At 41.9% G+C, this 26,760-nt stretch overlaps 2 protein-coding genes across 4 annotated transcripts in view; both read right to left on the bottom strand.

Moving 5' to 3' along the window:
- The window catches only part of LOC309438062 (uncharacterized protein), a 35,858-nt gene extending 10,326 nt beyond the window's left edge, over positions 1–25,532 (bottom strand). The window contains exons 1-8 of the mRNA XM_082048969.1: positions 25,499–25,532; positions 24,983–25,047; positions 22,552–22,658; positions 20,742–20,793; positions 19,871–20,003; positions 17,963–18,104; positions 16,687–16,818; positions 15,975–16,117 (exon numbers count right to left, since the gene is read on the bottom strand). Coding sequence (XP_081905095.1) covers positions 15,975–16,117; positions 16,687–16,818; positions 17,963–18,104; positions 19,871–20,003; positions 20,742–20,793; positions 22,552–22,638 — 689 coding nt within the window. The 5' untranslated portion in view covers positions 22,639–22,658; positions 24,983–25,047; positions 25,499–25,532. The remainder of the gene's footprint in view (positions 1–15,974; positions 16,118–16,686; positions 16,819–17,962; positions 18,105–19,870; positions 20,004–20,741; positions 20,794–22,551; positions 22,659–24,982; positions 25,048–25,498) is intronic.
- Positions 182–12,125, bottom strand: LOC309438390 (glutathione S-transferase 3-like). 3 transcript variants are annotated; one of them, XM_082049673.1, is made up of 7 exons: positions 12,039–12,125; positions 8,654–8,759; positions 7,896–7,947; positions 4,284–4,416; positions 3,791–3,932; positions 2,585–2,716; positions 182–350 (listed from the first exon to the last, which is right to left on the bottom strand). In XM_082049673.1, exons 2-7 carry the CDS (start codon positions 8,738–8,740, stop codon positions 228–230), a joined length of 669 nt encoding a protein of 222 aa, XP_081905799.1. In that variant the 5' UTR covers positions 8,741–8,759; positions 12,039–12,125; the 3' UTR covers positions 182–227. The 3 variants fall into 3 exon arrangements, with proteins under 3 accessions (XP_081905799.1, XP_081905800.1, XP_081905801.1); XM_082049674.1 differs by lacking the exon at positions 12,039–12,125 and adding an exon at positions 11,763–11,893; XM_082049675.1 differs by lacking the exon at positions 2,585–2,716.
- Positions 25,533–26,760: the final 1,228 nt, after the last annotated feature.

The raw sequence follows: 26,760 nt of genomic DNA, 5'->3' as shown, positions 1-26,760 counted from the left end.
GCCAAGTATTTGATATCAATAAAGACACATCTGCTGTTACATTGCCAGAGTAATTAGAATGCTTTATTTCAATTTTGGGTGGGTTGGTTTCTGTTTGTTTGTTTGTTTTATCATTGGTTTTAGCTACAATGATAATAATTTATTGAGCTTCCTACTTCCATTAAGGGTTTGAATTTTTGGGATTGTTTTTTTCAGTATTTTGAGTCTTAGTGAAGGTATCAAGGTGTTCATATCTTCAAAACCTTCCGGACAGTTTCTACATAACATTCATCCGGTGGGGGTTTCCTTGGGCTGCCAGGCTGCAGAAACTTCTTAATTGTAGGCACATTGCTCATTCTTATTTTAAAAGCCTAAAAAATAAAACCAACAGAATAAGACAGAAATTCCAGCTGTTCCAAAAGCAAACTGTGCGCCCTGCACAGAACTGCTGCTTCCCCCTGCTGGCAGAAGAGATCCTGACAGTCACTGACATCTCATGGCTCCTACAGTCTCCTGTCCAACAGGAGGACTGAGCTGCTGCAAAGAGCCCGTTCTTACCAGTGAAGGCAGTACTGGAGCAGACAACATCTAAAACTCTGCTGCCTGAAAGAAACTGAAGGAAAAAATTCAATATCCAGGGGCACCAGGGGATAGTTTTGAAGGTACAAATACACTAACCCAGCCCATGGCATTTTTCATTGCCGGTTCTGGTGGTACAAACTACCATGTGGGCAGACCACAACATATGTTAAAGTGATTTCCATTTTTATTACACTGCGTAAGTATCTGAGCTCTGTTTGCACGTAGCATAGCCACTGTTCTCACACTGTCCCAGCACTTCTGGGACTGTACAGGTGAAGGTGAAATGGCTGGAGGCATCCTTGGCTGAGTTCAGTTGTTCAAGTAGAGGGAGTCATGTACTATGTGATGTTCCTTAGGGTAGTCAAAATATCTGCATATGCCCAGCAGATAAAACACAACCCCTCAGGGAGACCTGTTCCCTTCTGGAGCAGTGGCTGGACATCAGGACTAGTATTAGCAAAGAGCTGGGCATCTCAGGTGGCAAGAGATGCCTGTGTTAAGGCAACTGAGTCAAGGATCCTGAGACATCTCATTGTAGAGGCAGTCAGATGGGACTCATTGATGCTGACTGCAAGCAGCTGGAGACCCCACGGTTACCTGAGCAACCTTAGATGCACAAGAACCTCTTCTAACAGTGGGGCTAAGGGAGAGGAGCTTCACAGACCAGCAGCCAGTGCTTGCTGACAGATGTATTAATATAATTTCCTCTTTCTTACAGGCACTGGAAGGATAAGAGGGAAATGCAAAAAGAAGCAAGAAAAGTCAAAACTATGAAATAAGTAACCACCAATTTCAGAAACTTTTTCCCTTCTGGCAGTGAAGAAATCCCTTCATAATTCAAGGCCTGGCTTCAACAGAACTGTGTCAATACCTAGCAGCTAAGCTCTCTTCCTAGAAGAGAGGAGCTAGAGGCAAGAATTACCTGAGGCTGTAAAACTGCATATGGTATAAAGTCTCACACACATTACTGCCCACTTTGTGGCTGAAGTGCTTCATTCTATCACACTAAATTCAGACTTAAACTGTTGTGGTTGAGATTTTAAATAAATAAATAAATAAATAAATAAATCAATCAATCAATCAAAGCCCTTTTCCTCATCATTTCCAAGCAAAATACTTAACTGTGATATTCCAATGCTGGACTGTTTCTTTTGTTGATGGGAATAAAGCCAAAGTCTTTGAGTGCGCCCTGCAGATTTACAGTTTGTAAGCACAAATAAGCATGACATTCTCAACCCAAATTTGCATTGTCTGTACTGCTTTTTACCGTTATTACAGGCACACGGGAGGAGTACTGAACACTATCTGCTTTGTTTCCTGTCCACTCTATCGCAATTCTTAGCAACTCCTGCAGGTCATGCCCCTGGTTTGCCCATGCAGTGTGCTCCACTGCACGCTGCATATCTGGAGGCTTCTGATTTTGGGTCAAATCTCTCAGCAGAAGTGCCTCACTTCTGTTTGGTCTCAGACTTTGTACACGTCACAAAGGCCGAAAATTCATCCCTGATTGTATTGAGTTGATTGTTGAAAAAAAACTGTGGCTTAATGCTAAGGCTTGAGTTTCTAGTCATACTGTAGAAGGCAGAAGTGAAGCGAGCTTATTGGGATCCAAAAATTGTAATACCAGCCAGTAGAGAAAATAGCGCACCGTACCTTATTCTAACATGTCAACCTGTATCACAGATTTAATTTGTTATCTGGTGTTAGATGATACCTACTGACAGAAGGCAGGAACATGAAAACAGGGCAGCTTGGATCAGGGATTCCCTTGGGATGACATTAATTTATTTCTATTGAGGAGGCACATACCTCTGAAAGAGGGACAGCTATACCCGAACAGATTTAGTCAGGAGCACACAACAGCTCAATCTATTCCCTCTTGTCCTTGATGTCAAACAAGCACATGGATAGTGACAGTTCCTTGAAGAGCCCACACTCCTGATTTACACAGCATGGAGAGATGATCACTTCAGGGCAATCAGTTCTCATTCTTCAATACAGGCATGGGCAAGTACAGAATTACCTGCAACTGAGGAAACCCCGACAGCACAGCAGGTATTTTCTCCTCCACTGCTAAAATGGCTTCAATTAGCTGAACATCTGCCCAGCTGAATTTGTTGCCCACAAGAAAGTCTTGCCCATGTTCTTTCAGAACCTGTAGAACACAAGAGAATGTGGCTGAAGATGAGAACAGGACATGTGATGCCTGGCAGCTGAGCCTCTCAGCACAGCTGTAGAGCTGAACAGCAAGTATATCTGCAATCTCAGGGTGGAGTTTTCAGCTGGAAGATGTGAGCATAAATCACTTCATTATTGCTGAGAAAAAATCTGAACTCTTGTAATAGAGACTACAAACTTTGGTCACTTGGTAATGATGAATGATGACAGGCACTGGGAATAGAGACAAAACCATGTGCTTAAGTAGACTAGTACAGTCATAGAATTAAAAATAGGGGTAATGGAGGAATTAAAGAGTAATTTTGAGAATATATAAAACTGCCATTTGGATGTTTCATTTAAAGTTATGTCCAATAATACCAGGAAGCAAACTTAGAAATACAGAATTACAATAGCTAACCAAAGAAACTCCCTACCTTTGAGAATAGGTTATTATAGTCATAAGAACTTATGGGATATTCAGCCTTTATTATTGCTGTCCATTAAAATTAGATGAATGTTACAAAAGTGAGAAATGTTGCCAGATGTCTGAGTCAGATGGGTTTGGTTTGTTGTTTTTTGAAACAGGGACGTACAGAAATCTATGACTTGTTTTACTGAAACACTCCTAATCTCTCTGCCTGATTTATTTACATGAGATTTTTGCACCCTTCTAAAGAAAATGTTCCAACTGAAACTAAGTAGAGCAGAGAGATGTGCTCTAAACAAATAAAAGTGTGGAACTATCCCCTCAAATTAAAAAAACAAAACAAAACAAAAAAACCCACAACAACAAAAACAAGAAGAAGACAAAATACATGCTTGCTTTTACTTTAATAAAAAGTTTTGCTGTATAGCTGAGAACATATTGCTTTGTAGATGTTCAAATACCACAGCCCTGACAACACAAGACAACAAATAGAGAAAATGTGCTGCCGTATTTTCCCTTCTTTGAGACAGCCAAGAAAGCTGAGGATTTGGAATTGACCTGCACTACAAACATGTTCCTATTTGGGGGAAACTTTGGTAATTGTAAATATAAGTTTTATAGGCACATCTCACTGTCGCTTACCTTTTCAAAGACTGGGAAGTACCTGTTAGTTGCCTTCTCCTTAATTGAGTCAAGATTTTTCTCCTTTGCCTCAGGTGGAGAGAAAGGAAACATCAAAATCATTTGCATCAGATCTGTTATTCCTTCTACATACATGTCAATACTGTTGGTGAGGGAAAGACAGTAGAAAATAGCACAGCAGTTATTCAATCTGTTTTCCAATTAACTAAGGCTCCTTATAAAAATTTTATATCACCACTGTAGTGCCCATTTTCACAGCCGAAACTAAACATAAACTAAAGATAAATATTTTTTCAAAACACTAAGATCTTGTTTCTGTTCAGCAGGATTTTAGCAGCAGTGGTTAAAACATAAGCAAAGGCTAAAGTCCTTGCTTTCTATTGTGTTAGCCTTCTCACACCTTTTTACTGTATTTACAGGATTGAATTCGTTAAATGTAATGCAACTATCAAATAACAGATTGCTCATTAAGTGAAAGAAGGTATTACGGTACAGGGCCCTCTCCTTCAAGTTGTTCCCATAGAGGTTGTATTTCCCTGCTATGTAGCTGAGGATGGCTCTGGTCTGCACCATCTTCATCCCATCAATCTCAACCAGGGGCACTTGCTGGAACATCAGGACTCCATCTAGGGTGGGAAGTTGAGGAAAAGCTTGTTAGTTCCTTCTAGACTTGCAGCTTTACAGGAGGCTGAGAGGCTGACTGTGTTTCTTTTGTGGTGTAGGAGATCACTGATGTCTTGCCCTAACTGTAAAACTCCATGCAGTAAACTAACGTTGTGGGAAATATCAAATTAGTTAGCCCGCATCACACCAATTATTCTGAATGCAGATCAGTTCCCTGCCAGGGACATAAACACGAGTAGAAAGTATGGGAGGGATAGTACCACAGCAAGGCTGAGCTCCTGGGATAAAGAAAGAGGTCAGGCCGCTTCAAACATTGTGAAGCTACAGACAGTCACTTCAGAAAGACGAGTTTGAGAGTCTTCACAGATTTTCATTACAGGCCTACCCTCAGTGTCATTCCACAACAATTTAAGCCTCTCTAGATACATCTTTATAGTCCATTTTTTCTCCTGGTGCTGGTAGAAACATTTGGCTGGGCCTTCAGTGAGGCAGCTCTGAGAGCTGAGCTGACATAGAGATTCAGCATAACAAAATCAGTCTTTTAGAGACCAGTTTTCTGCTGGACTGAATCACAGTCTTTGGAGATACTCCCTCTTCCATTTACACATTAAGGGCATCCAGAGAACAATCCCGCTCTGTTGAAATCACAGCAAAATTCCAAATCCAACTAGGCAGCTGTCACTTTGCATTATTCAAAATGAATTATTTATTTTAATTGCTCAGTTTTAATCCATTTAGTGCATCTTTCTGTCAGGTACAAGAGTTTATTTTAACAGGCACACTGTTCACTTTTTTCCTCCACAGAGCTATTAAAATACTTTGCTAGTCTAGAATTAATAAACATTCTTCACTCATTCTATATTATTAATTTACAATTTAAATTCAAAGAATAGCTCTCTCTGCAGCAACAAATAGCCTATGTTTGTTTGTTGAATGTTTGTTGTAAACATTCACAGAAATATAGTGTGTGTTCATGTGTTTCCAGAACACACCTCTGCAGCTTAAGGAAGAAATATCACTTGGTATCGATCTAGCAGGAACACAGTAAAACAGGAAAACTAACAACTTTGCAAGGCTCTTTTTCAGCAGAAAGACATGAAGTGAAAAATAAAATCTGACTTTCTGGCCCTTGACAAAAAGTGATGCAGCAAATGAATGCATGGTTTCTTTATTATCCACAGAAAAGAGGGATTTCTCTCTCATGACCAGTAGCAGACTGCTTCTCCTTCCTTTGCAGCAAGAACCACTTCACATCGCCACTGCACAGAATATATACACAGGATTAAAAGCAGTCTGCCAGTCATGTTGTGGATTGCATTATGCTGTCAGAAGGTGGTCTGTGGATCACATGTTAAAAAACCACTCATCTGGACCCACTATTAGTCCAGCTCTGCTGGTTGATACCCAGGTAGCAACTTGGGCAACCTGTGGCTGCACAGATTGAGCCAAGGCAGTCATCTCTCAGGCCAATGGGTAGAGGTCTGGCAAGGCTGGTGATATTTAACTCTCTCAGCCTTCAGAACAGCTGTCTGTCTGCAAGCTGCCTGTCAGGAACAGTCCCTGGCCCAGGTTTCATCCTGGATGCTGCTGGGGCATTGCTTAGAAGATCATCAGCTGGCATGGGCTAAAGTCAAGCCTTAAAGTTATGCCTGTTTGACAACCAGTGGTAAGACAAGGTGTAATGGGTTCAAACTGGAACACCGGAGGTTCTACTTAAATTTGAGAAGAAATTTCTTCTCAGTGAGGGTAACAGAGCACTGGAACAGGCTGCCCAAGGGTGTTGTGGAGTCTCCTTCTCTCGAGACATTCAAAACCCACCTGGACACATTCCTGTGTAACCTCATCTGGGCGTTCCTGCTCCAGCAGGGGGATTGGACTAGATGATCTTTTGAGGTCTCTTCCAATCACATTCTGTGATTCTGTGAACCATTCTAACAATGTGGTGGTGTCTAAACACAGGATACCCTGGCAAAAAGCATGTTGGTAGGGTGAGAAAAAAAAAAAAAAAATCAGAGAGAGAGAGGTAATGTGGGTTTATTCTTGTTCAGTCCTGCCCTGCATGACCAGCAGCATTCAAGAGATCCCTTTGTCAGGATGACTAATTTGTCTTTATTCAATCTGTCATGTTAAACCCCACCTTTTAAGTTGTGTTCTTACACTCTTAAGCTCAATATATATATCAAAAAGCCCTTGATCTTCTTTATAAAACTTCCCTATCTTTTTCATCATCACTTAATTCTCTCTGGATAGAGATGAACAGGAATGCTGTATCCAGGATTCTACCACTCTGTTTGAATTAACTAGTCCTGTGAAGCAAATTCATATTTTGGCTTTCAGTACCTGAGCTATCATATTTATAGCTATAACTGGTATCTTTACACTGCACTGCCCTCCCACATTGTAAGATTCCCAGCCAGCTGGATCTGCAAATTTAATTCTCATTTTCTTTATACCATTTTTTTTTTTTTTAATTTTTGTTCATTTTAGTCTTCTTGTCACAATTTCTTTAAACACAGCTTTTCCTTTCTGAGCAAGCAACCAGAATGCAGATCAGTCCTCTTCCAAGTCTCCTAGTAGGTCTTGTCAAGCTCAAGCTTGCTGTGAGGTATCTCTTACCTGCCTTGGGCAGCAGGTAAATGTGGGGCAGGTGCACCCTGTGGTGCTTCTCACAGCTCGAACGCATCCCTCACCCCAGCAGCAAGGTCTTCTCCTTCCAAGAGGACTGCTGGGTATCATCTGGCCAAATATCAAGGGCAGTGGCTGGGTGTATGCACTGGTGTTTGAGAACCGATCTCACTCCCAAGGCTGCCATCAAGCCTTTGTGGTTTGCTGCTTTGACCGTATCAGACTTTCTAAAGTTGTCTCCCCAGTCAGAAAACAGGGAGACAGTGGGAAGAATGGCTTATCCTGCTTAGGACTGTCACTAGTCTGCCCACAGAGAGCCTAGCACAAACGAAAACTGGCTTTTCTGGGTGTTTTGGTGCCATGCCGGCCTTTTATTTAGAGGTTTATGTCACTGAGGTTCAGAACCGATGTGCAGGTACATCTGTACCAGTCAACTCAACCTCAGCTCAGGCCAGCTGGCACAGACTGGCCATGTTTTCTCTGTTCAGCTCTCTCTGCCTACAGAGCATGGCGGTCACTTCTAAAAGGCATCTTGGAAACGGCCCCTGGCCTGGTCAGCTCCCAAATGATGCCTAGGAATTGCTTTGGGGAGTGCTGTTTGGCCTGGACCAAAAGGGTGCCAGGAACCATGCTAACAGCTCACCAGCATAGATAATTAAATTGCATTAAATAGGGATGTTTGCTACTCCTGTTTGATGTACTATGATAAACATAGTCACAGAAGCGATGGCATTTAGCTTATAGGAGTTGCTTGGCACTGGAAAGAACAGGTTTAAATAAACTGATGTTAAACCACAGATTTAGCTAAATTGAAACAATTTTTCAAAGGACTAAGCCTCAGGTGTCAGGTTCTTACCTTTGATTAGCTTTTCGTACTGCTCTCTTGTTTCCAAAAAAATTTCTTCAAACTGGAAAAGGAAAGAGTGTTACACTGCTGTATTTCAACCTTTTTCTTCTGTAAATGACTGCAAGTAACCACACACAGAATGACCCAACCAAGAAGAAAATAATGAGCCGAATCTTCAACTGTACTGTTTGGCCACCGTGTTCTGAGGATCCCCCACCCATTCTCAGAGCTGGGGAGGAGCAGGAGGGCCTGGCCGCTCCTGCCTCAGGGCACTGATTCAGAAATAATCTTAGTGTGGGAAAAAACAGAGTACAGACATCAACAGGAGGAAGATGGGTTGCAGCCCATGCCAAGAGAAGCACAAGGTAAATCAACTATTTCTAGCCCCACTGCAGAGCATGTAAGTCAACAACACTTTTCTTTGCACACATTGTAACTGCAGACTAAGACTGAATTAAGGTGGTTTTGCACCAGTGGAAAACTCAGGTTGTTTTTAAGTGTCTTTAAATAAATCCTCATTTTGACCCATTGTGATTAATTACTTCAGGGGACTGATACCAGCCTTATAAAACTCCAATCTCCACTGAGTTTGCACTCAAAATATTAACCACTGAACAGGGTAGTTACGAACACGCAGTGCCACTGGCCAAATTAATGTAGCCAGTCCCTGGCAGCTGCTTACCCTCCATGTGCGTGTTGAATTGTTTCTTACAATTGAGAGCAGCTGAAAACACCGGTCTGAAACACCGTACTGAGGGTCAACTAACCTCCACGCCGGCTGCAGCCAACAGCCATCGGACGGCCTCCATCCGCCCCCTTCCATTAAAGTAGGTAAGCCTGGGCTTCCCCGACATGCTTCTGAGCTCTGCTTCCCTGAAAAACATTAAGCAGAAAACAGTGTCTCAGAAAACTGGTGTAAGTACCATTATTTGGTGGGGAGGAGGGGCCTTTTATTCGCACTATGCTTGTTGGAATTGCACTGCAGCTGGTTTAAAACATAAACGAGCGAGGGACCAGTAAGACCACACAGCATGTGCTAAGAAAGGAAAGGTGTGAAGACGTGTAAAGCCCTCCCCAGTGTCATTAGAGAAGATTTTTAATTATTATAAGCAAACACAGACATTTAAACAGGTAGTATGAGTCCAGATCTACAGGGGAAACCTTGCTGCATTTTAAGACAATTATACAAAGCCACTGAAAATGCTACCACATCCTCAGGGAAGTTACTCAGTTATGCTTATTGCCATCATCCTCACTGAAAAGACGAAGGGAAGAAAAGGAAAACATGTTTTACTGGTAGGCTGATATTTGTCTAGCTTCTTTGCCAGACATCAGAGCACATTTTGCAGCTTCAGCTGCCATCCATTTCTGTCTTCAAGTACAAGCAAATCCATTGTCCATCTTCCCTTTATTCTGCAAAACAAGTTAACCTTCCTTGGCAGTCCTACTGAATGGCTACAGCCCATTTCCTTGCTGCTTACGGCAGCCTTGAGGTGTCCCTTAAAGCCAGATCTGGAACCTTGCTGCATTGGCTTTAGGTGCCCCCACAAGTATTCCACGGGCCACCGGGGACCTGCCTGCCCAGGGGACATCAGAGGCTGCCTGGAGGCTTCTGTGACAGCCCCTCACTCTGCTCCAGGAGCAACAGAGTGTGTGGCAGGGACAGAGCATCTGCGTTGAGCTGTTTCTTACTTTGGGACAACCAGATAGACTATTTGTGCTGACACTTGAGTGTGTTTGTAAATCCAGGCCTTAATTTCCCTGTGCTTCATTGCCCTAATTAATTAAAAAAAAAAAAAAAGGCCACTAGCATTCTTCCTTCACAAAGATGTGGGTATCATACACTAATGATTGGGAGAATAAAAAGATTTAAAAACAGTATCTTAATCATGTCCTAACAGTTCAGAGACCAGAGTAGAGTGCTTGATTAAAAAAAACCCAAACATATATATGTAGACGACCCCAGTTTTCTCAGAGGTCAAAAACAAAGCTGCAACATTACATGTGTCACACTTTGCAATCACATGACATTTCCCATTCGAATCAGGTTTAGTACACTCTAGTGACTTTTTTTCTTCAAGTTGTTGTAGTTGAGCTAACTTTTACTGTATCCAGGGTTTTTCTGTGTTTGGTTTTGTGGATGGTGTCCAGGATGCTGTGTCCAAGGTTTTTGCTTTACTTTGAAGTTTTTCGGGTTGTATCCAAGTAGATGTGCATTCAAGCATGATCTTATATAACCATACTCTATTCTTAAAATTGACATAGATTTATGACCTATTCTTTAAAACAGGTAACTGAGAAACAGCTGCTAAACATGCGAATGTTACTTTAACAACTGATAAACATGCGAATGTTACTTAGCATCGCTTAGATAGACAGTTTGTGTTAGAATAAGTGTGGAATATGCTAATGGTTGTCAAGAATTGTAATGAATATGTACGTAACCAAATTGTATAAATATAGTGAAGTTTGAATCGGTGGTCGAAGCCAGCTTTGGGTGCGAACGCCTGGTTTCCCAGCGCTGAAATAAAGCACCACATATAACTACGCCCGTGGTTATGTGTCCTGATTGCTAACAAAGTCACAGTGCTTTTTAAGTGTACTTAAAATACATGTGGAACATTTTTTGCCAAAACTTGATTTTAAAGACCAATCAAATTAAGAGCTTGCCCTTGAGCAATTCTGTAAAAATCAAGTCACATTACTACAATAAGTGGGGATATTTGGGGAAATTTGGACAATATCATCAAAACACACATAAAGGAACAAATTATTCCCTCCAGTTTTAAAGTATGAATAGCTGTTGCTAATTACAATCTTTTGCCTGTAAAACAGTGGGTTTACTCATTTCTGTATGTTGTGTGACCAGCTTTCTCTATATGGCAGTGCAGCTTATCTGTGTAGTTCACAAGAGCTAAGTAGTGCCTCTTTCATTATCACACTTCTCAGATACATTGCATCCTTATCATTTCAATGCCTATTGCCTCAACTTGTAACATGCAGACACTCACAGCAAATAAGACTTTCCCTTTAACTAAAAAAGCCAAAGACTGCAATGCCAAGAACATGCAATTTATGCTGTAGCGTAAGTACGTGTAGTCATGTCTTGCATGCACTACTTTAGCCTTAATTAATGTTTAGCAAAGATCTCAACAACAACAAAAGTCTATATAATGATATCTTTACTGTTTTTGACTAAGCTCCCTGTTTTCATCCCATTTCCTAGTGAGCCTTAATGACATGCCTGTCCTGACCCCCCCTGGGGATGCTTCTTAGTGATGTACTAATTGTTGAAGAGAGTAGACAGCATGACCCACATCCAGCGTGAAGTGCTGGGACCAGAGCCCACCTTTCCTGCTCAAACCCAGGAGAAACTGGCAAGGTGCTGGAGGCTGCACTGTGTTCTCCCAGCCATCTTTGCCTTCCCATAGTGTCCTGGTTTTGTTAAAAACAAGACCGGTTCTCTTTTAGTGATTTTTCTTTCAGCTGAGTTCTTCTAGGTGGCTGTACTTTTCTGTACTTCCCTGCAACCAGGTTCGGGTTTGCTGTGCAGTCCCGCCCGTGACTTCCGGGGCCTGAGCTGCAGCTGCTGGAGCCGCCATTTCCGCACACCCAGCTCTGCTGCTGGAGTGACGCCAGCTCCACATCGAGCACTTGAGATTGCTTTTGTATATCTTGTATATATATTCTCTATTTATTAGTAGCATTAATAAAAACCTTTAAAACTCTCCAACTTGAGGTTTAAGTCTCTCTTCCTTTCCTCTTATCTTTCCAATCATCTTTCCGATCTAAAGGAAGGGGTGGCAGGAAATTAGGGGATAACAGGGAGCGTCTGCCATGGTTTATTGCCGCCTTGCCTTAAACCTTGACACATACCTCCCCCCAGCAGTTTCACACCACCTGCTCAGCTCTGAACAGCACCACAGGATGCATTTCCTGGTTAAAAAAACCTCTTTCTCTTGCGTTCTCTCTCCTGCAGCTTACGGCTGGTGAGTAAATATCGAGCCATGCGTAGTCTACCGGGCACACGAACTAAAGAAAGCAGAGAATTTATATTACCCCAACAGATGCCCTAATAAATTTGGAAGCAGCTTCACTATAAACAGCCACTCAAACACTTGAAGTAAAAGGAATTTGTAAGTCAGTACTTACCTCTTGAGCTTAACTCAACCTCCACCCAGCACAGCCACGTTTGGGGAGTGTTTAAACTGTAGCTTAGGGGAGTTTCCAGCCATACCCAATTAGAGACGAAATCAGCTATGGAGCTGCCACTACCCATCTTAAAGGTGCAGGTGTCTGAAAATTGCCATCCAAGGCAGAGACTGTGTTTCAGTTTGCTGATTTGACTATACCATGTGGGTAGCCTCATCATTTCTATGACAGCCACCGATTCAGGCTGCTGTCTTAGAATTATTGGGGCATTTTACCCAAATACAACGGTGAGACACTTTAAAACACTGAGCCAATTATGGATCTTTCTGGGTCATATTTAGAGTACTAGTAACTATTTAAAGACTTACCACTGAAATGTCTAAGCTTATTTCACTATTTAACAGTAACCCGGATTTTTATTTTCAGTGCTGTATGACACAAAAAGATAGCCAAAGTATGGGATAACCACGCTCAATTACTGTGAAATACAGTTTGCCAGTATCAAACTTATTTAGTGATAACTTGATATAAAAATAGATGAACAGTTTATGTCACAGCTCACCCGTGTCTTAAGGCAACAGCATTCATTTTGGAAATTGAGTGTATGTGGCTAATACTCAGAGATTAAACAAACTATGATTTTCCTACCCTGTTTCCATGAGAAATAACTGCTTTGGCTTTGCTATCTACATTTCAGGTGAAAATACCAAAACTGAAAGCCAGCGTGAACAGACACAAGGATGGCATAGCAGGTGGGAAATGGGATTTGGGTGCCAAATACTAGGTTCTCACCTCTAGCACAGAGGGAAGTGATTGTCCCCCTGTACTCAGCATTGGTGAGGCCCCACCTTGAATCCTGTGTTCTGTTTTGGGCCCCTCACGACAGGAAAGACACTGAGGTGCTGGAGAGAGTTCAGAGAAGGGACACAAAGCTGGTGAGGGGCCTGGAGCACAAGTCTGAGGAGGAGCAGCTGAGGGAACTGGGGCTGTTTAGCCTGGGGAAAAGGAGGCTGAGGGGAGACCTGATCACTGTCTACAACTACCTGAAAGGAGGTTGTAGCACGGAGGGTGTTGGTCTCTTCTCCCAAGTAGCAAGTGATAGGACAAGAGAAAATGGCCTCAAGTTGCAGGGAAGGTTTAGATTGGATATCAGGAAAAATTTGTTCAAGGAAAAGGTTGTCAGGCATTGGAACAGGCTGCCCAGGGAAGTGGTGGACTCACCATCCCTGGAGGTGTTTAAAAGATGTGTACTTCTACTAAGTATAACTTTTGCCTGGCTATCAGAATGATGCTGCAGGCTGATTTGTACATAAATAGGTCTTACCAGAGCAAGGGTTGAAGACAAACCCAAATCCTTCTTGGAAAATACATGAAAACTGTCTAACAACTAAGTGCTTTGGGACAGTTAAGAGTGAAACAATTCCTGAGATTATCATGCATTCTTAACTAATTTGAGCCAGGAACTATTGGGCCAGCAACCCTGAGAGACAGGAGAAATGGCATTAAACATCTGTGTATCTGCTTTGTTTACTACTTTCTTGAAGGCTGGTAACAGAACTGAAGTGCTCTGATGTGTCTTAAAGTGTTACAAAATTCTGCTAAAGACCTAAATAATAACTGCTGGAGAACTGCACCAGAATGCAAGGATACTTAGTATAGGGGTCTTTTTTGAAAAGACTTAAATCTAAGCTGATTTCCTCCCTAGTTTGCCCAGAATTTGGAAGATCACAGTAACAGTCTATAGACTCTGTACAGGCTAGAAAATAAACTGACAAACTGGTGTGGGAATATCCAAATAAGAAATGCTACATCCTTAGACAGGGTTAACCCACAACCCATATAGCCCTGCAACAATAGCATAAACAAAAATGGCTATAGCTGTGATATGGAGAGGTGCACACTAGCTCATATATTAACACATTTAGGTCTCTTCATTTCAAGCCAAATCAAAATGATAAAAAAATAACCAAACAGAACACAAGTTCTTATTAATGATTTACTGAAATATCAAGAAATGACTTATCAGTTGGGCCAGACCTGGAGCATTATGGAGTATGTCTACATTAGTGGTCTGGAACAGGAGTATGATTTTAAAATTAATTTTTTAACTGTGCTTTGGCTCCCGTCACAGTGAGATCCTGGAGTGTACAAACTGGATTCTTTCTGGATTAAATTAACTGAAAGATGTGCTCCAAGAGTGCACCTAACGCAGGTGAAACAGCGTTCTGCCCACACAATCACTCAAGTTAGGCTGAAGTAACCCTGTCCCCAAATACAGTGTTGACGACAAGGTTTCAGTATTAACTGTTCTTCTGTTCACCTTCATTCCTACTGTGCCACCCTATTTACCAAAAGCCTAATAGCTAATGGCCATGCCTTATCACCGAGCAGTACTAACAGACAGTCACCTCCTGTATCTTCTACATCTGTGCTTGTGGAACTTTTGTTTGAAGAGCATTACTCCACAACTTTTCTCATATTCTGCAGAAGAAGTTCATTTAGCAATGGAATTAAAATCAACAACTACAGGGTTTTCCAGACTTTGTTACTAAACTAATTGGAAATTAAACCAAGGACTAAACCGTAATTGCAATTGACATTAGGAAGGTGGGTAACAGATAAGCCAGCATAGGTCAATATCAACTTTGTATTCCCGGCAATGAAGGAAAAGTACTTGTAGTGCTGAGAACTTCAGTCGTGCTGAAGATGGGGAGACTCATTCATCAAATGGGCAACTCATTCATCAAATATCAGATGGGTGTACTCACTGCATTCCAAAGTCAGGCAGCATCTTATTTCTCAACCCGTACCTAACACAGGAATGAAACAAATCCATTTGGGATTGAACACTAGCCTTTCTTATGTATCCTTAATACAGAATAATACATAGCAGATATTAAATTCCAAGACAACATGCTACAGAGCAGTTTTTAAAAGCATATGTGCCATTTATCGAAGAGATTAAAAAAAATCCGAAATTCCTTTGTCAAGTCATCTGCTGAAACCATAGATTTAAACAAAAAAAAAAAAAAAAAAAGGAGGAAAAGAAATAACTTTTTGAGTTTGGCAGGTACTAGACTTTAGATAGGAACTAAACCAGGTTTGTGTAATGGTTCATTACCTCTCCTTCACATCTCTCTTTGCTGGTATATAAACGCAAATGAAACGCCTTTTCATGAGGTATACGGGTTAACAAGCATCCCATTCATAACAAGTATAAAGAATTTATCCTCCAAGAAAAGTAAAAATGAAGTTTGCAACCCCCAACTTTCATTCATGACACAACATGGCAACATGACTACATAAAAAGTTTATTTGATTAGAACAGTTCCTCTAGATAAAGCAGTTACATAAAAATGCCATTTGGCAGTCAGTTTGTTTCCTAATTCAGTAATAAAAGTGCAGCTTAGTTAAAAAGGCACAATACTGATATTTCAGAAAAGTCATTAGTGTTCAATAGAACTGGCAAGAAAAGCAACTCCTTCCTACTTTCTTTCAAAGCCACTTGTTTCATTTGCCTACAGTGATATTAAAAACAGTACAGGCCTGAATTAGAAACAATCATTATACAAAAATCTGAGCTGGATCTCAGAAGAAAACCTTCAGAAGCAGAAGAAGCTGAAGCTGCCAGTCAGCAACTCATATTTCTTTTATTTTTGCTTTCCCCTCTTCTCAAGAGTCTCCAGGAAGACAACGTGCTTGCTGCCATTTCACTTGCATAAAATTACCAGAAGAATGAAGGAAAAGAATAGGCTAGTAGCAAAGCGTTACAAAAAATACCTGCCTACTACTGTATTTTGTATGAGAGAACAGGAGATACTGCTCACTGGAAGTCCTCTCGAACACCTTTTCACCTTCTGTCTGCAGTGTAATTGTACATCTGCCATCCGATCGCTCTCTTCAGCTGAGCACAGCTGTTGTTTTAGCCAGACACACTAATTTGCTTTCACGTCATAATACATGCAGAGAACTCTCCTCACAGTCTCCACATATTTATCGTCAGGAACAGGTTTCCTCTGGCTTCCTGGCTCTAGAAATTTCTTGATTGTGGGGATGCTGCTTATCCTTGCTTTAAAAGCCTAAAAGGTAAACAGTAAGTACATGGTATTTAAAGAACAGAAAGTGACATAAGAAAAAGCAATTATACAGATTTCTGTAACATCCTTCAACAAGCTTTATGTCAAGGCAAGACAAGAAATATAGTTTTAGCCATGGATGAATTTTACTCCTCCTCACCCCAACCTTGTTATTTTAAACAGTAATAAGGCAGCCCTCTGTCTTCTATTGATACGGGATGAAGCAGAAACAGTTATCTCTGGTTTCCAATGTGTACTTTATTCAAATCACTTCCTATGATCCAGAAAATATCTTCTGCTTAAAGGTGTCACAGAACTGGTGAGAGGAGGGGGGGGGAAAAAAAAAAGAGGAGGGTGGATTTCTTCAGATCTGTTCAGGATTTACTGCAGAAAATAACAGACTCTCTAGATGAAACGTATTACAAGGTTTTTCCTAGAGCAAGCAGAGCAAAACTCAAGTGAAAGAGAAATGACAAATGCTCTTGTTTTGTGGAATCACCTACACATAATAGACTCTGAAATATAATTTATCACATTACCTGCCACATGAGTGTATTGTTAGCGTAAGGTACCTGTAACTGAGGAAAGCCTGAGAGCACGTCTGATTTCTTCTCTTCTACCATCAAAATGGCTTCAAGAAGATGAACATCTGCCCAGCTAAAATTGTTGCCAACAAGGAAGTCGTGCCCATGGTCTTTCAAAACCTAGAAGTGTCGTAAGTGAACATGTGAAGATGTGGTTAGCCAGCTGGGGTTGATGTTTTCCAAACGCACAGGCACACGTTCTTTGACAATACTTACTGCCTCCTTTTCACCTTTCTCTCCCATGCAACTATAGGGATACTACGAGTGTGGGGGATGTGGGCTCAGTGCCTGCAGTCACTGATCCTTTCACGAGATATCTATTGAGCAGTCCTCACAGTGGCAATCTAGAATATTGGGGTTTCTCTTAGCCATCCTTCCCAAGGATGCCCAAGCTAACTTCATATACTGGACTACAGGGTTAGATACCTCCTTGGTACTCACTCCTTTGCAGCCTCTTAGATCTTGAATTTTTCTGTATGTAGTTACAGCTTCAGTGGGAAAATGGAGAATGTAAAAGAGAGGTGATCAGCCTAAAGCACTGGGGCTAGGATACAACAAGGGGAATCCAGGGTGGAATGAACTCTGGCACCCATCTATAGGAGAGCTGCTATTTAAGTAGGAAACTGTCTTCCCTTTAGACTTCAAAAGAGAAAAGCAGCTATTTCTGCCAGATCATCCTGTCTGTGTGTATTAGTTTCCATTGAGAGCACCTGTTGGGTCCTATCTCTCTGAGAATCGGTTAGAGAAACACCAAAATTCCAGGGGGGCTTAAGCAGCCAGACCACTGGGACTAGAAGACAGCAAAGACAGCTGTATATTACTGTTGTTAAAAAAACCAGTTGGATTAATTTGAAATGGTAAATAAAGCTGACAATTAGCTATTCTAAAACTGTATTCCTTTTGCAATGCAAGTCACACAGTTTCATTTCTCCTCTGAAACAGGAAATTGCTAATTTAACTGCATATAGCTATGTTTACACACTCATTAGATCATAACAGTTCTGAGCCAAAGGGGAAACGTGGACCCGTCAGTCTGAATGTTGATGCTGCTCAGGCCATGAAATCTCACTTAGGACTTTCTGCAATTAACTGACCCCAACTTGTCTCATACTGCTCTGACCTCCCTCTCATCTCTCCAGCCCGCAGACAGTACGATGTCCTGGTTTAAAGTACTGCACTGACACCTTTCTGCTTTGGGTAAAATACCCAGTGATCCCATTGTTATCCTTCCAGAACAATGGAATTAAATTATGCTCCTACATACCTTTTCATATGCTGGGAAATACCTGCTTGTCGCCTTTTGAACTATAAAAGCACGTTGTTTCTCTTTATCCTCAGCAGATAAGAATGGGAACATCAAAATGAAGCCCATAAGGTCATCAGTTCCTCCAACATACATATCAATCCTTAAAACCAAAGGAAACAAAACCGTTAAATAAGAAGGCACCTGCATAATCAGAGTTTTCTTAGATTTGTGTTGTGACAGTAAAAGTTGAATTTCCTGTCCCACTTCAGCTCCCCCCCAATGAAAATTATTTTGGCAGTTAAAAAAATGTCACAGTCTGACTCTCACTCAGATTTGTAGTGTTGTTGGGACTTTACTTGCCTCATTGTGCAGGATGAAACAGGATAGTACAGAGGTTAAAAAAGTTTAACTTTGGTGTTACAGATCACTTCAGAATCACCAAAGAAATACACAGCACCACAAGAAGATTCGTCCCCAACTGACTTAGTCACCTGGATGTATCCCACCTTCAGGGTTCACCCAAAATCCAGGTGGTGCCATATAGTTTAGTAATGGGGTTGGAAACCTGAAGTCTACCAGGTTCCGCATCTAGCTAAATTATTCATACAGCAGTTCTTCAGATCGTCCCTTTTATCAGTTTTTCCAGAGCTCTGACAGCAGGTTTTGTACTGTAGACAGGACTCAAATTTAAATTAAGTCCTCATGAATATGAATAAAATACCTGGTAAGATAGTCTAACAAAATCTTCTAACCATCTTGTGTCATAAAAGATGCGAGTTCCTGCTGTGTAATAAAATTAAGTGCAGTTTTTGTTGTCAGGCACCAGCCTCTGTAGGGATTAAACATGTTATGTGCAGTAAGAATCTATCAGTTATTCCTGCAAGCCTTAATGCACGCCAACTTCTCACCTGCATCTACCTGGTCTTCCAAAACTGCATTTCTGCACTGTACAAGGCCCAGCTATACAAAGTACTTCAACCTGGACCAAATGACAGCAACCCTTCCTTGAAATAATGATGCTCCCTTCCCACTGCTCAAGAACAAACTGACAAGTATCCGCTGGTAAGAGAGCAAGAATAGGCTCCAGGTTAAATAAAAACTTGATGGAGGAATACCCTATCTGAAGGAAGAGGCATACAGGGAATGCAGGCTACAGGAATGATGGCTTTTTAGCAACACAAAGCAGATGATAAGCTATGACTGAGGCTCCTGTTTGAATATGCATTCTTTTTGTTACTTCCCCCTGAACCTACTTCAGCCAATTTTTCCAACCACTTTCACCATTTAATTGCAGTTTATTGTAAAGTATCTATTATAGTTAAATGCTTTACTTGTTGACCTTTAGTTTTCCTTCTTTTGAAAAACAGTAAGAAATGGACACTCAAAGGTTACAGACTGAGATATCCCAATTACATTTTTTTTCCTTCACACAGACACAACATCAAGATCTGGATTTAATTTCACGTGAAACCAGAAGTTTTTCAACAGCTTTTAGCTGTTCTTCCCCCAGTTTCCAAGGACCTAAACCATGCACCTTTTACAATGCTGTGGAACATCGTGCAATCACAGATAACATCAATGACAGATCTTATTTTGCAGACAAAACTTTAAGACTAACCATTGCCTTCCAAAAAGTTTTCTGTTTACAAAAATAGTTCAACATTTACACGCCAGTCACCTCCCAAATATCTGTGACAAGGTGTGTTAATCTTTTACTAACGCACAATAAACCTCCGTCTCAAGTATTTTTATGTAAAAGTAATCTAACTGGAACAAATCAGTTGGCTTGCATCTAACTGTAGCTCACTGCAAGTTTTGTGTCACTGAGGAAGACAGGTGGTTCTCTGGGTGTGCAAGTACGTAATTAATTCCAGATGTATCTAAGCTACTATAACAAATTTAAGATGAGTAGTACTGCTACCGTACAGGGCTCTCTCCTTCAGATCCTTCCCGTAGAGGTTGTACTTCGCTGCTATGTAACTGAGGATGGCTCTGGTCTGCACCATCTTCATCCCATCGATCTCCACCATGGGCACTTGCTGGAACAGCAAGGATCCATCTAAAGGGAAAGACACATATTATTCTACTAGATCTAGTAACTCCATATCAGATTTCTTGCTGTCTTCAGAGGATCATTACTTCTGTGGTGATCTTGCTGTGGGTAGTCATTATATTAAACTGTGATTCTTCCACACAAATAAATTACAGTGGTGGAGACAAATTAACCTGCAGAATACAATTATTGTGGATTAACATCTTTCCTTTTAAAAAAAATTAACTGATATTACAGTAAGGATTGTGTACAGCAGCTTTTGTGCTGAAACTGAAATACAGTAGGGCCAATCACATGAAACACATCAACTAGGTAAAAAAGTGTCTAAGTCTAAATACATTTAAAAATTCTGTTTCATTATTTAAAACACAGTTGAAGAAAATGCCAGATTCCCAAATTTCTCCCTCATAACCAGTATCTTAAGCTAAATAAAGACATCCAAGGAAGTTTTAGGATATGTTTTCACAAGTTACTGGAACCCAAGGTAAGTTTGTGGGACCAAGTGGCACATGTAGACAAACACAGAGGCCTGGGAAGCTCTTCAGTTTGGAAAGACACAGAATTTTCAACTGCATCTCTTCACATATGGGAGAAAAATCATCCTCTGCAGCTGTTCACAGTTCTGTTTCACCCCCCTCTTTGCTGTGAGAAAGAAAGTCCCACACTGTCTTCAAAGTCTCCATGTCTTCTCTGAGACTAAACAAGGTCTGGTCACACTTTTCTTGAGGTTTCACATGGACTCACCTTGCAGGAGCTTCTCATACTGCTCTCGGGTTTCCAAAAACTCTTCTTCAAACTGATAAAAGAGAATGAGGAAGAAGAGGAAATGAGCATCTCCTCACATTTATAGAACAGATAAACTTTTTAAACATAATAAGAAAACACATGTCATGGTTCCCTTCATTCCAGATATGTCTCCAAGGGAGAAAATACCAAGGGCACAAGCGCTGGCAAATTCTCTTGGACTGTCATATTTGACAAAAGTTGCTAAAGACAACCCTAGCAGAAAAACAGGCAATAGGAGCTGGAGCGAGGATGGTTTGTTTGGTATGGAACAGGCAATCTAATGTAAGACAGCCAACAACACCACCAACCATGATGTCTTTAAAATGCTTTCTGGTATGTGGAAAAAATCTCTGCTGTGGGATATTTTGATTTAGGGGCTTACACAGCAAGCAATTCTTAGAAAGCTAAACCAAAGCTTTTACAAAAAAATGTAGAAGTATTATGCCCAGCAGGAAGTTTAGTACAGAAACATGTTTAGGACACCTAAAGATGAATTATGCACTAGATGAGAAATAAAAAGATACAGAATTGCCTGTGATCAAAATTATGTAGTTATATTTAATAAGGTTGAGTCCAATCAGTGCTGCTTACAGAGGAATTCAGTTCAAGATTCAGACACCAAAGTTACATGTCCACATGTACATGTTTGCATGTGTCATCCACGTCTATAGTCAATGTAGATCACAGAGATTAGAAAATGCCTGAGCTTACCAATCCCTAGATGCATGGCTATGGACTCCCAAGGATCCTTCCTCAGACAACCTTGCTCAGAACATCTTATGTTCTGAGTGACTTATGTTAATAATTAGGAATGGCTGTACTAGGCAAACCCCAGAAGATTAGGCAAGCTAATGCAGTGCTAATGTTGGACCATTGTGAGTCTGATCACATAGTCTAAAATTCAGAACCCAGGTTTCTGCTGATGAAAAGCTGGGAAAAGAATATCCCAAGGCAAAATGTAATAATTGGTACCTGTCAAGGTTTTGGTTTTTTTTGCATTAAAAAAAAAAAAAAAAAAAAAAAAAAGGAAGAGAGAGAATCAAAACACAGGAAAAAAATTATGCAGGGAAGCAGCCTGTTGTGTCTTCTGCAAGGCCTTCAAATAAAGACTGGTGGTCTTTTTGAAAAACTCACGTTCCTTGTGTCGTGGTGGCTTTGGAGATCCCCCAGTAGAGAGGTAACTAAAATAAAATTTGCTCTTTGCAATGCATTCGTGGCCTCTGGCTCTTCTTGCGACGTGCCTGTGTATGTGTACACATGGCCAAAGTGCAGGACCTGGCACTTGGCCTTGTTGAACTTCATGATGCAAGTAAGACAACATAAAATTCATGCTATAGCTTACTGTGCAGGATGTAGTCAGTGGAGTGAAAAATAAAATAAAAATCTGCGTGTGAGCATGCAGCTGAAAACAGAAAGACTAGAAAAAGCAAATGCACTGCAGTTTAACTTGGCACAGATAATACTTGTTAAGCCAGGAACACACCCGTTATTCAGCTCAATGGCCCTGGGTCAGTAATCAAATGCTTGATGAAGCATTACGCAGTCTTGCATTAAGCAAGAAACTGGTTTACAGTGTCATTGCTCAGATGACATGTAACTTGAAGCCATACTTTCGTGTACATAAAGTAACAGTGGTTTAATTATACCAAATAGCAAACACTCATTTACTACTTGGTCTGTGGATGCTTTTTCTTTTTTTAGTTAATAACCTGTGATCTGCCTCAAAGACAAGCTTACCAATGTGCAGCTTAAAAACACTAAAACAAACCTCGACTCCAGCCGCAGCTAACAACCAGCGAACTGACTCCATCTTGCCTCTTCCATTAAAGTAGTAAAGTTTCGGTTTTCCAGTCATGACTTCAAATTTCCCGTTACCTAAAATAGTTATAAAAAATAATAAGTTAATAATGATCGAAAAATCTGATGGCAGCTGGAATAATGGCTCACAGGTCACTCACATGTCAAAGATTAAAGTTAATTTTTTAAAAAACATTTCAGTAAAGTTTCAGTCTAAACTGATTTGGTTTCACCACTCAACAGTCAAGTCACAGTATTTCAGAGTCTTTTCATTCCCCTGAAATTCAGGAATGGTAAGCATTAAGTTGCTAAGTATGAGATAACAGAAAAAAATTAACTCACTGCTAAACAAATCCTTGAAACTTTTAGAAAATGTAAGTTTTAGCACTAGAGCAGTAGCTCTCACCACTGAAAGCCAAGTTTTGGCTGCAGGGGAGAAGGGGCAGTAGAAAGGTTTTTCCAACCTGGCAGTCCTTTTATCAAAGAATGCCAAAAGTATCTAAACATTAATTCTACACATACTTAGGTAAAGTATGGGAACACATTTTCAAAGCCTCTCACTTGTCTTTGTAGTTGTAGTGATGTAGGGTAAGTATGTGACCCAGAATCAGCAGAAACTTCAAAATAATTACCATTTTCTTCTGTAATAATCCAAATTAAAATACAAAGATTCAGACTGTTGCACTACTTACCCTTCTACTGGTTGCACTTCTTTCTCTTAATATTCCCTGTTGCTAAGAAAAACCTTATAGAGTTTTTAGTTGATCAGATGCTTTGCAAGCAGCACTTCAGTTCTCAAATGGCCTCATAAACAAGGCTATTAATTGTTTTTTTTTTTGAACAGACTAGTGTTTAGGTCTCAGCAGGAATTGGATCCCGCTGTAGAGCCATAAGCCAAGGGAGCATCAACTTCCATCATACTGGCACTTCACACGCAGAACTCAGTAACAGCCTGTCCTGGCTGCAACTGAGAGCTGCTCCCCCTCTGCAGGGAGATTTCTTGTCACCCCAACCCACAGCTCAAGTAATCCTGGAAAAGAGGCTGTTGGCATGCAAACAATAACCTCCAGTTCCCAATGCTGCAAGCATTCCTTCATAAGTGGAGAGGAAAAAAAACAACGTATGAAAGACCTTGAACAAACCCGAGGCAAGCAATTCGCCTGTTAGCCAACAGGCACAAAAACAGAACACATAATACAAGGCTGCATCAAACCATGGGAATTCAGATGAGCCAAGCTGTTCAGCCCTGCACGCTTGCTTAGGGACTTCCATTTCTTCTTAGGTAAGTCACTGGAAACTAAAATATTGCTGAGTAGTATCTATACTGCTAATAAATGTAACAGCAGATGAAAACCAGGAAAAAATACTAAAGGAAAGTATCACAGAATGGCTGAGGTTGGAAGGGACCTCTGGAGATTGTCTAGTCCAACCCACCCGCTAAAGCAGGTTCACCTAGAGCAAATCACACAGGAATGTGTCCAGGAAGGTTTTTAATGTTTCCAGTGAAGGAGACTCCACAACATCTCTGGGCAGTCTGTTCTGTGCTCTGGCACCCTCAGATGGAACCTTCTGTGCTTCAGTCTGTGCCAATTGCCCCTCATCCTATAGTTGGGCACCATCTGGTCCCATCCTCTTGACACCCACCCTTGAGATACTTATAAACATTGATGAGATCCCCTTTCGGAAGAACAGAATGAAACAGGAGTTGCTTGTACTACAGCTAAATTCACAGAAGAAGAAGAAAAAAGCCAAAGGTGATTCTTAACTTGAGGTTTAAAACATTAAAGAAACAGAACAGTCACTTTTCTTCAGTGCACCTTCCCAAAACCTGCTCCTAGCATCACAACTGGCATATCAGCACAGGAGATAAGCGAGTCACTGTTGCCCAGCACATACTGATGCTGCAAAGGAAAACAGAAGGTAAAGACACAGTGGATGCTTGTCTTGTAAATGCAGGGGGATCGATGAGCTTTGAAGCAAGCTGTAGCATTCTGGTTCCTAAGACTGAGTCTGACATGCAGTACTGGAAGACAAAGTCCAGCTTGTGAACTTTTAGCCAGGAGCTGCAATCACAGCTGGGTTGCTGCTCATTGCCCTCAGCCTGGGATCTCAACAGCAAGAGGCACTTGGGGAAAAAAAGGATCTCAGTTTACTCCCTTGTGATTTGTGAAGGCCACCTGGGCTAACAGGGGGAAAGAGGGAACATATATCCACGCAAGAAGCCACTGCTCCCATGCTGGCTGCACAGACCAGAACACTGGTGAAGAGGCCAGGAGACCAGCTGCGCCTGGCGTGTCCTGCAGACCCACGGCTCTGCTCGCACTCAGCAGCCCAACGCCAGCTGTCCTTGTCACAGCTCTCCTGTCACACCAGCCCGGGGGAAAGTCCCCTAATCAACTTACAACAGGTAGTATCCTCCTGGGCCACTGACTCCAACCCCTTCCATTTGTGACACGTTCTTCATAGCCTGAAGATGAAGAGCAGTTCATGTTATTAAACGGTGAGCCATAATAGTAATAGTTGGCAGTTAGGGGAGGGCTCGGAAGCAAAGAGCAGAATGGAGAACACTCTCACATAAGAGATGAGAAACGCTGGAGTACGCACCTCTTGTACTAACACTCGTCTGGCTTGGGGCGAGCAGCCCAGTACCAGCGACATGACATCCTGATCAGACACCCCAGTGGCAAACTGCACCTGGCACAGCACCCACCCCCCGCCCCGGACACCGGGGTGCTGACAGGAAAGGCAAAATCACCGAAACCCACATTATGCAGACAGAGAACGCGAATAATAACAAACAAGCAAAGAAACGAACGCGGCTTTTAGCTGGCGAGGCCCGCAGACCGCCGCCCGCCCGCTTGCCAATCCGTGAGGAAAGCGGCCGGGCCGGGCAGCGGCCTACGCACGCACTCACCCACCTCCCCCGCCAGCAGCCACAGTCACCGCCGCTCCGCTCCCCGCCGCAGCGCTATGGGGCGGTGACAAGCGGGACAGCCGCCAATAGAAAGCCGCTACTCTGCATAGTTAGCGAAGGCTTCTGGGAGGAAACCGTAACGAAAAACAAACGGAAAAAAACCTTTAAAAGTTTGGGGTGGTTTAGCCTGGAACGTTTGGTCTTTACTCAGAGGTAACTCCGTGGTGTGCGTCACTGAATATTCCACCTCGGTGGCATCGCCGTAAGGTTCAGATAATTTAACTTCATGGCCTTTATATAGCTTTTGAGCACAGTTTTAGCATGGATGTGAGGGCGATCTGGCTGCGACATCTGTCACCCCATTGATCGCCAGGGTTGATTCGGCTGATCTGGCTGGCTAGGCGGGTGTCCCCTTCCTCCCTCACCGCTCCATGTGCGTCCCTCCCGAAGCTGCGCGCTCGGTCGAAGAGGACGACCTTCCCCGATAGAGGCGTACCGTTCATCGGTCAAGGGTATACGGTAGCTGCGCTCCCCTGCTAGAACCTCCAAACAAGCTCAAGCGGTCCATTTGTAGGAGAACGTAGGGTAGTCAAGCTTCCAAGACTCCAGACACATCCAAGTGAGGCACTGCACGGGGCAGTCTGCCATTCTTTTGCACCGCCCCCCGGAAAATAAGCCTTTCCAAACCCTCCAAAACTCCCACTTGGACATCTCCTTTGCACTGCAGCAGGAAGTGGTAATTACTTTACATCCCTGTGAGTCTTCCTCAGTTTATCACTTCTACCCACATCCATCCCCACATCACCCATGGCTCCTCGAGCTCCTCACCTTACACACTCCAGCTACAATCCGGTATTTTTCACCTAGTTTATCACCTGTACAAGTCACTTTAAGTCCATGTAACAGTTACTGAAAGGGCTGGGTTTGTAAGTTATCAACCTTCTCCAGCTTCTACTGTCTTGAAAGCAGGGGGAGAAAGCTGAGGAAAGGTGACACAGACTCACAGAATCACAGAATCGACTGGGTTGGAAAAGACCTCAGGGATCATCGAGTCCAACCCTTGCTCCAACTCCAGTCCATTGACTAGATCATGGCACTAAGTGCCATGTCCAATCTCAGTTTAAAAACCTCCAGGGACAGCGAGTCCACCACCTCCCTGGGCAGCCATTCCAATGCCTGACCACTCTCTCTGTAAAGAATTTCTTTCTAATATCCAGCCTAAATTTCCCCTGGCAGAGTTTAAGCCCATGCCCCCTTGTCCTATTG

Source organism: Streptopelia decaocto, assembly GCF_964273445.1.
Source record: "Streptopelia decaocto genome assembly, chromosome: 3".
Taxonomy (NCBI): domain Eukaryota; kingdom Metazoa; phylum Chordata; class Aves; order Columbiformes; family Columbidae; genus Streptopelia; species Streptopelia decaocto.
The sequence above is the reverse complement of the archived record's forward strand: the minus strand, read 5'-3'. Positions and strand labels throughout refer to the sequence as shown.

Bases quoted from the DNA above. Each gene is read 5' to 3' on its own strand.
- LOC309438390 (XM_082049673.1), bottom strand. From the start codon at position 8,740: ATGTCGGGGAAGCCCAGGCTTACCTACTTTAATGGAAGGGGGCGGATG. The intron at 4,417-7,895 runs GTAAGAACCTGA...TTCCCACCCTAG, and splicing joins GTACGAAAAGCTAATCAAAG to ATGGAGTCCTGATGTTCCAG. The intron at 3,933-4,283 runs GTACCGTAATAC...CCTCACCAACAG, and splicing joins AACTTGAAGGAGAGGGCCCT to TATTGACATGTATGTAGAAG.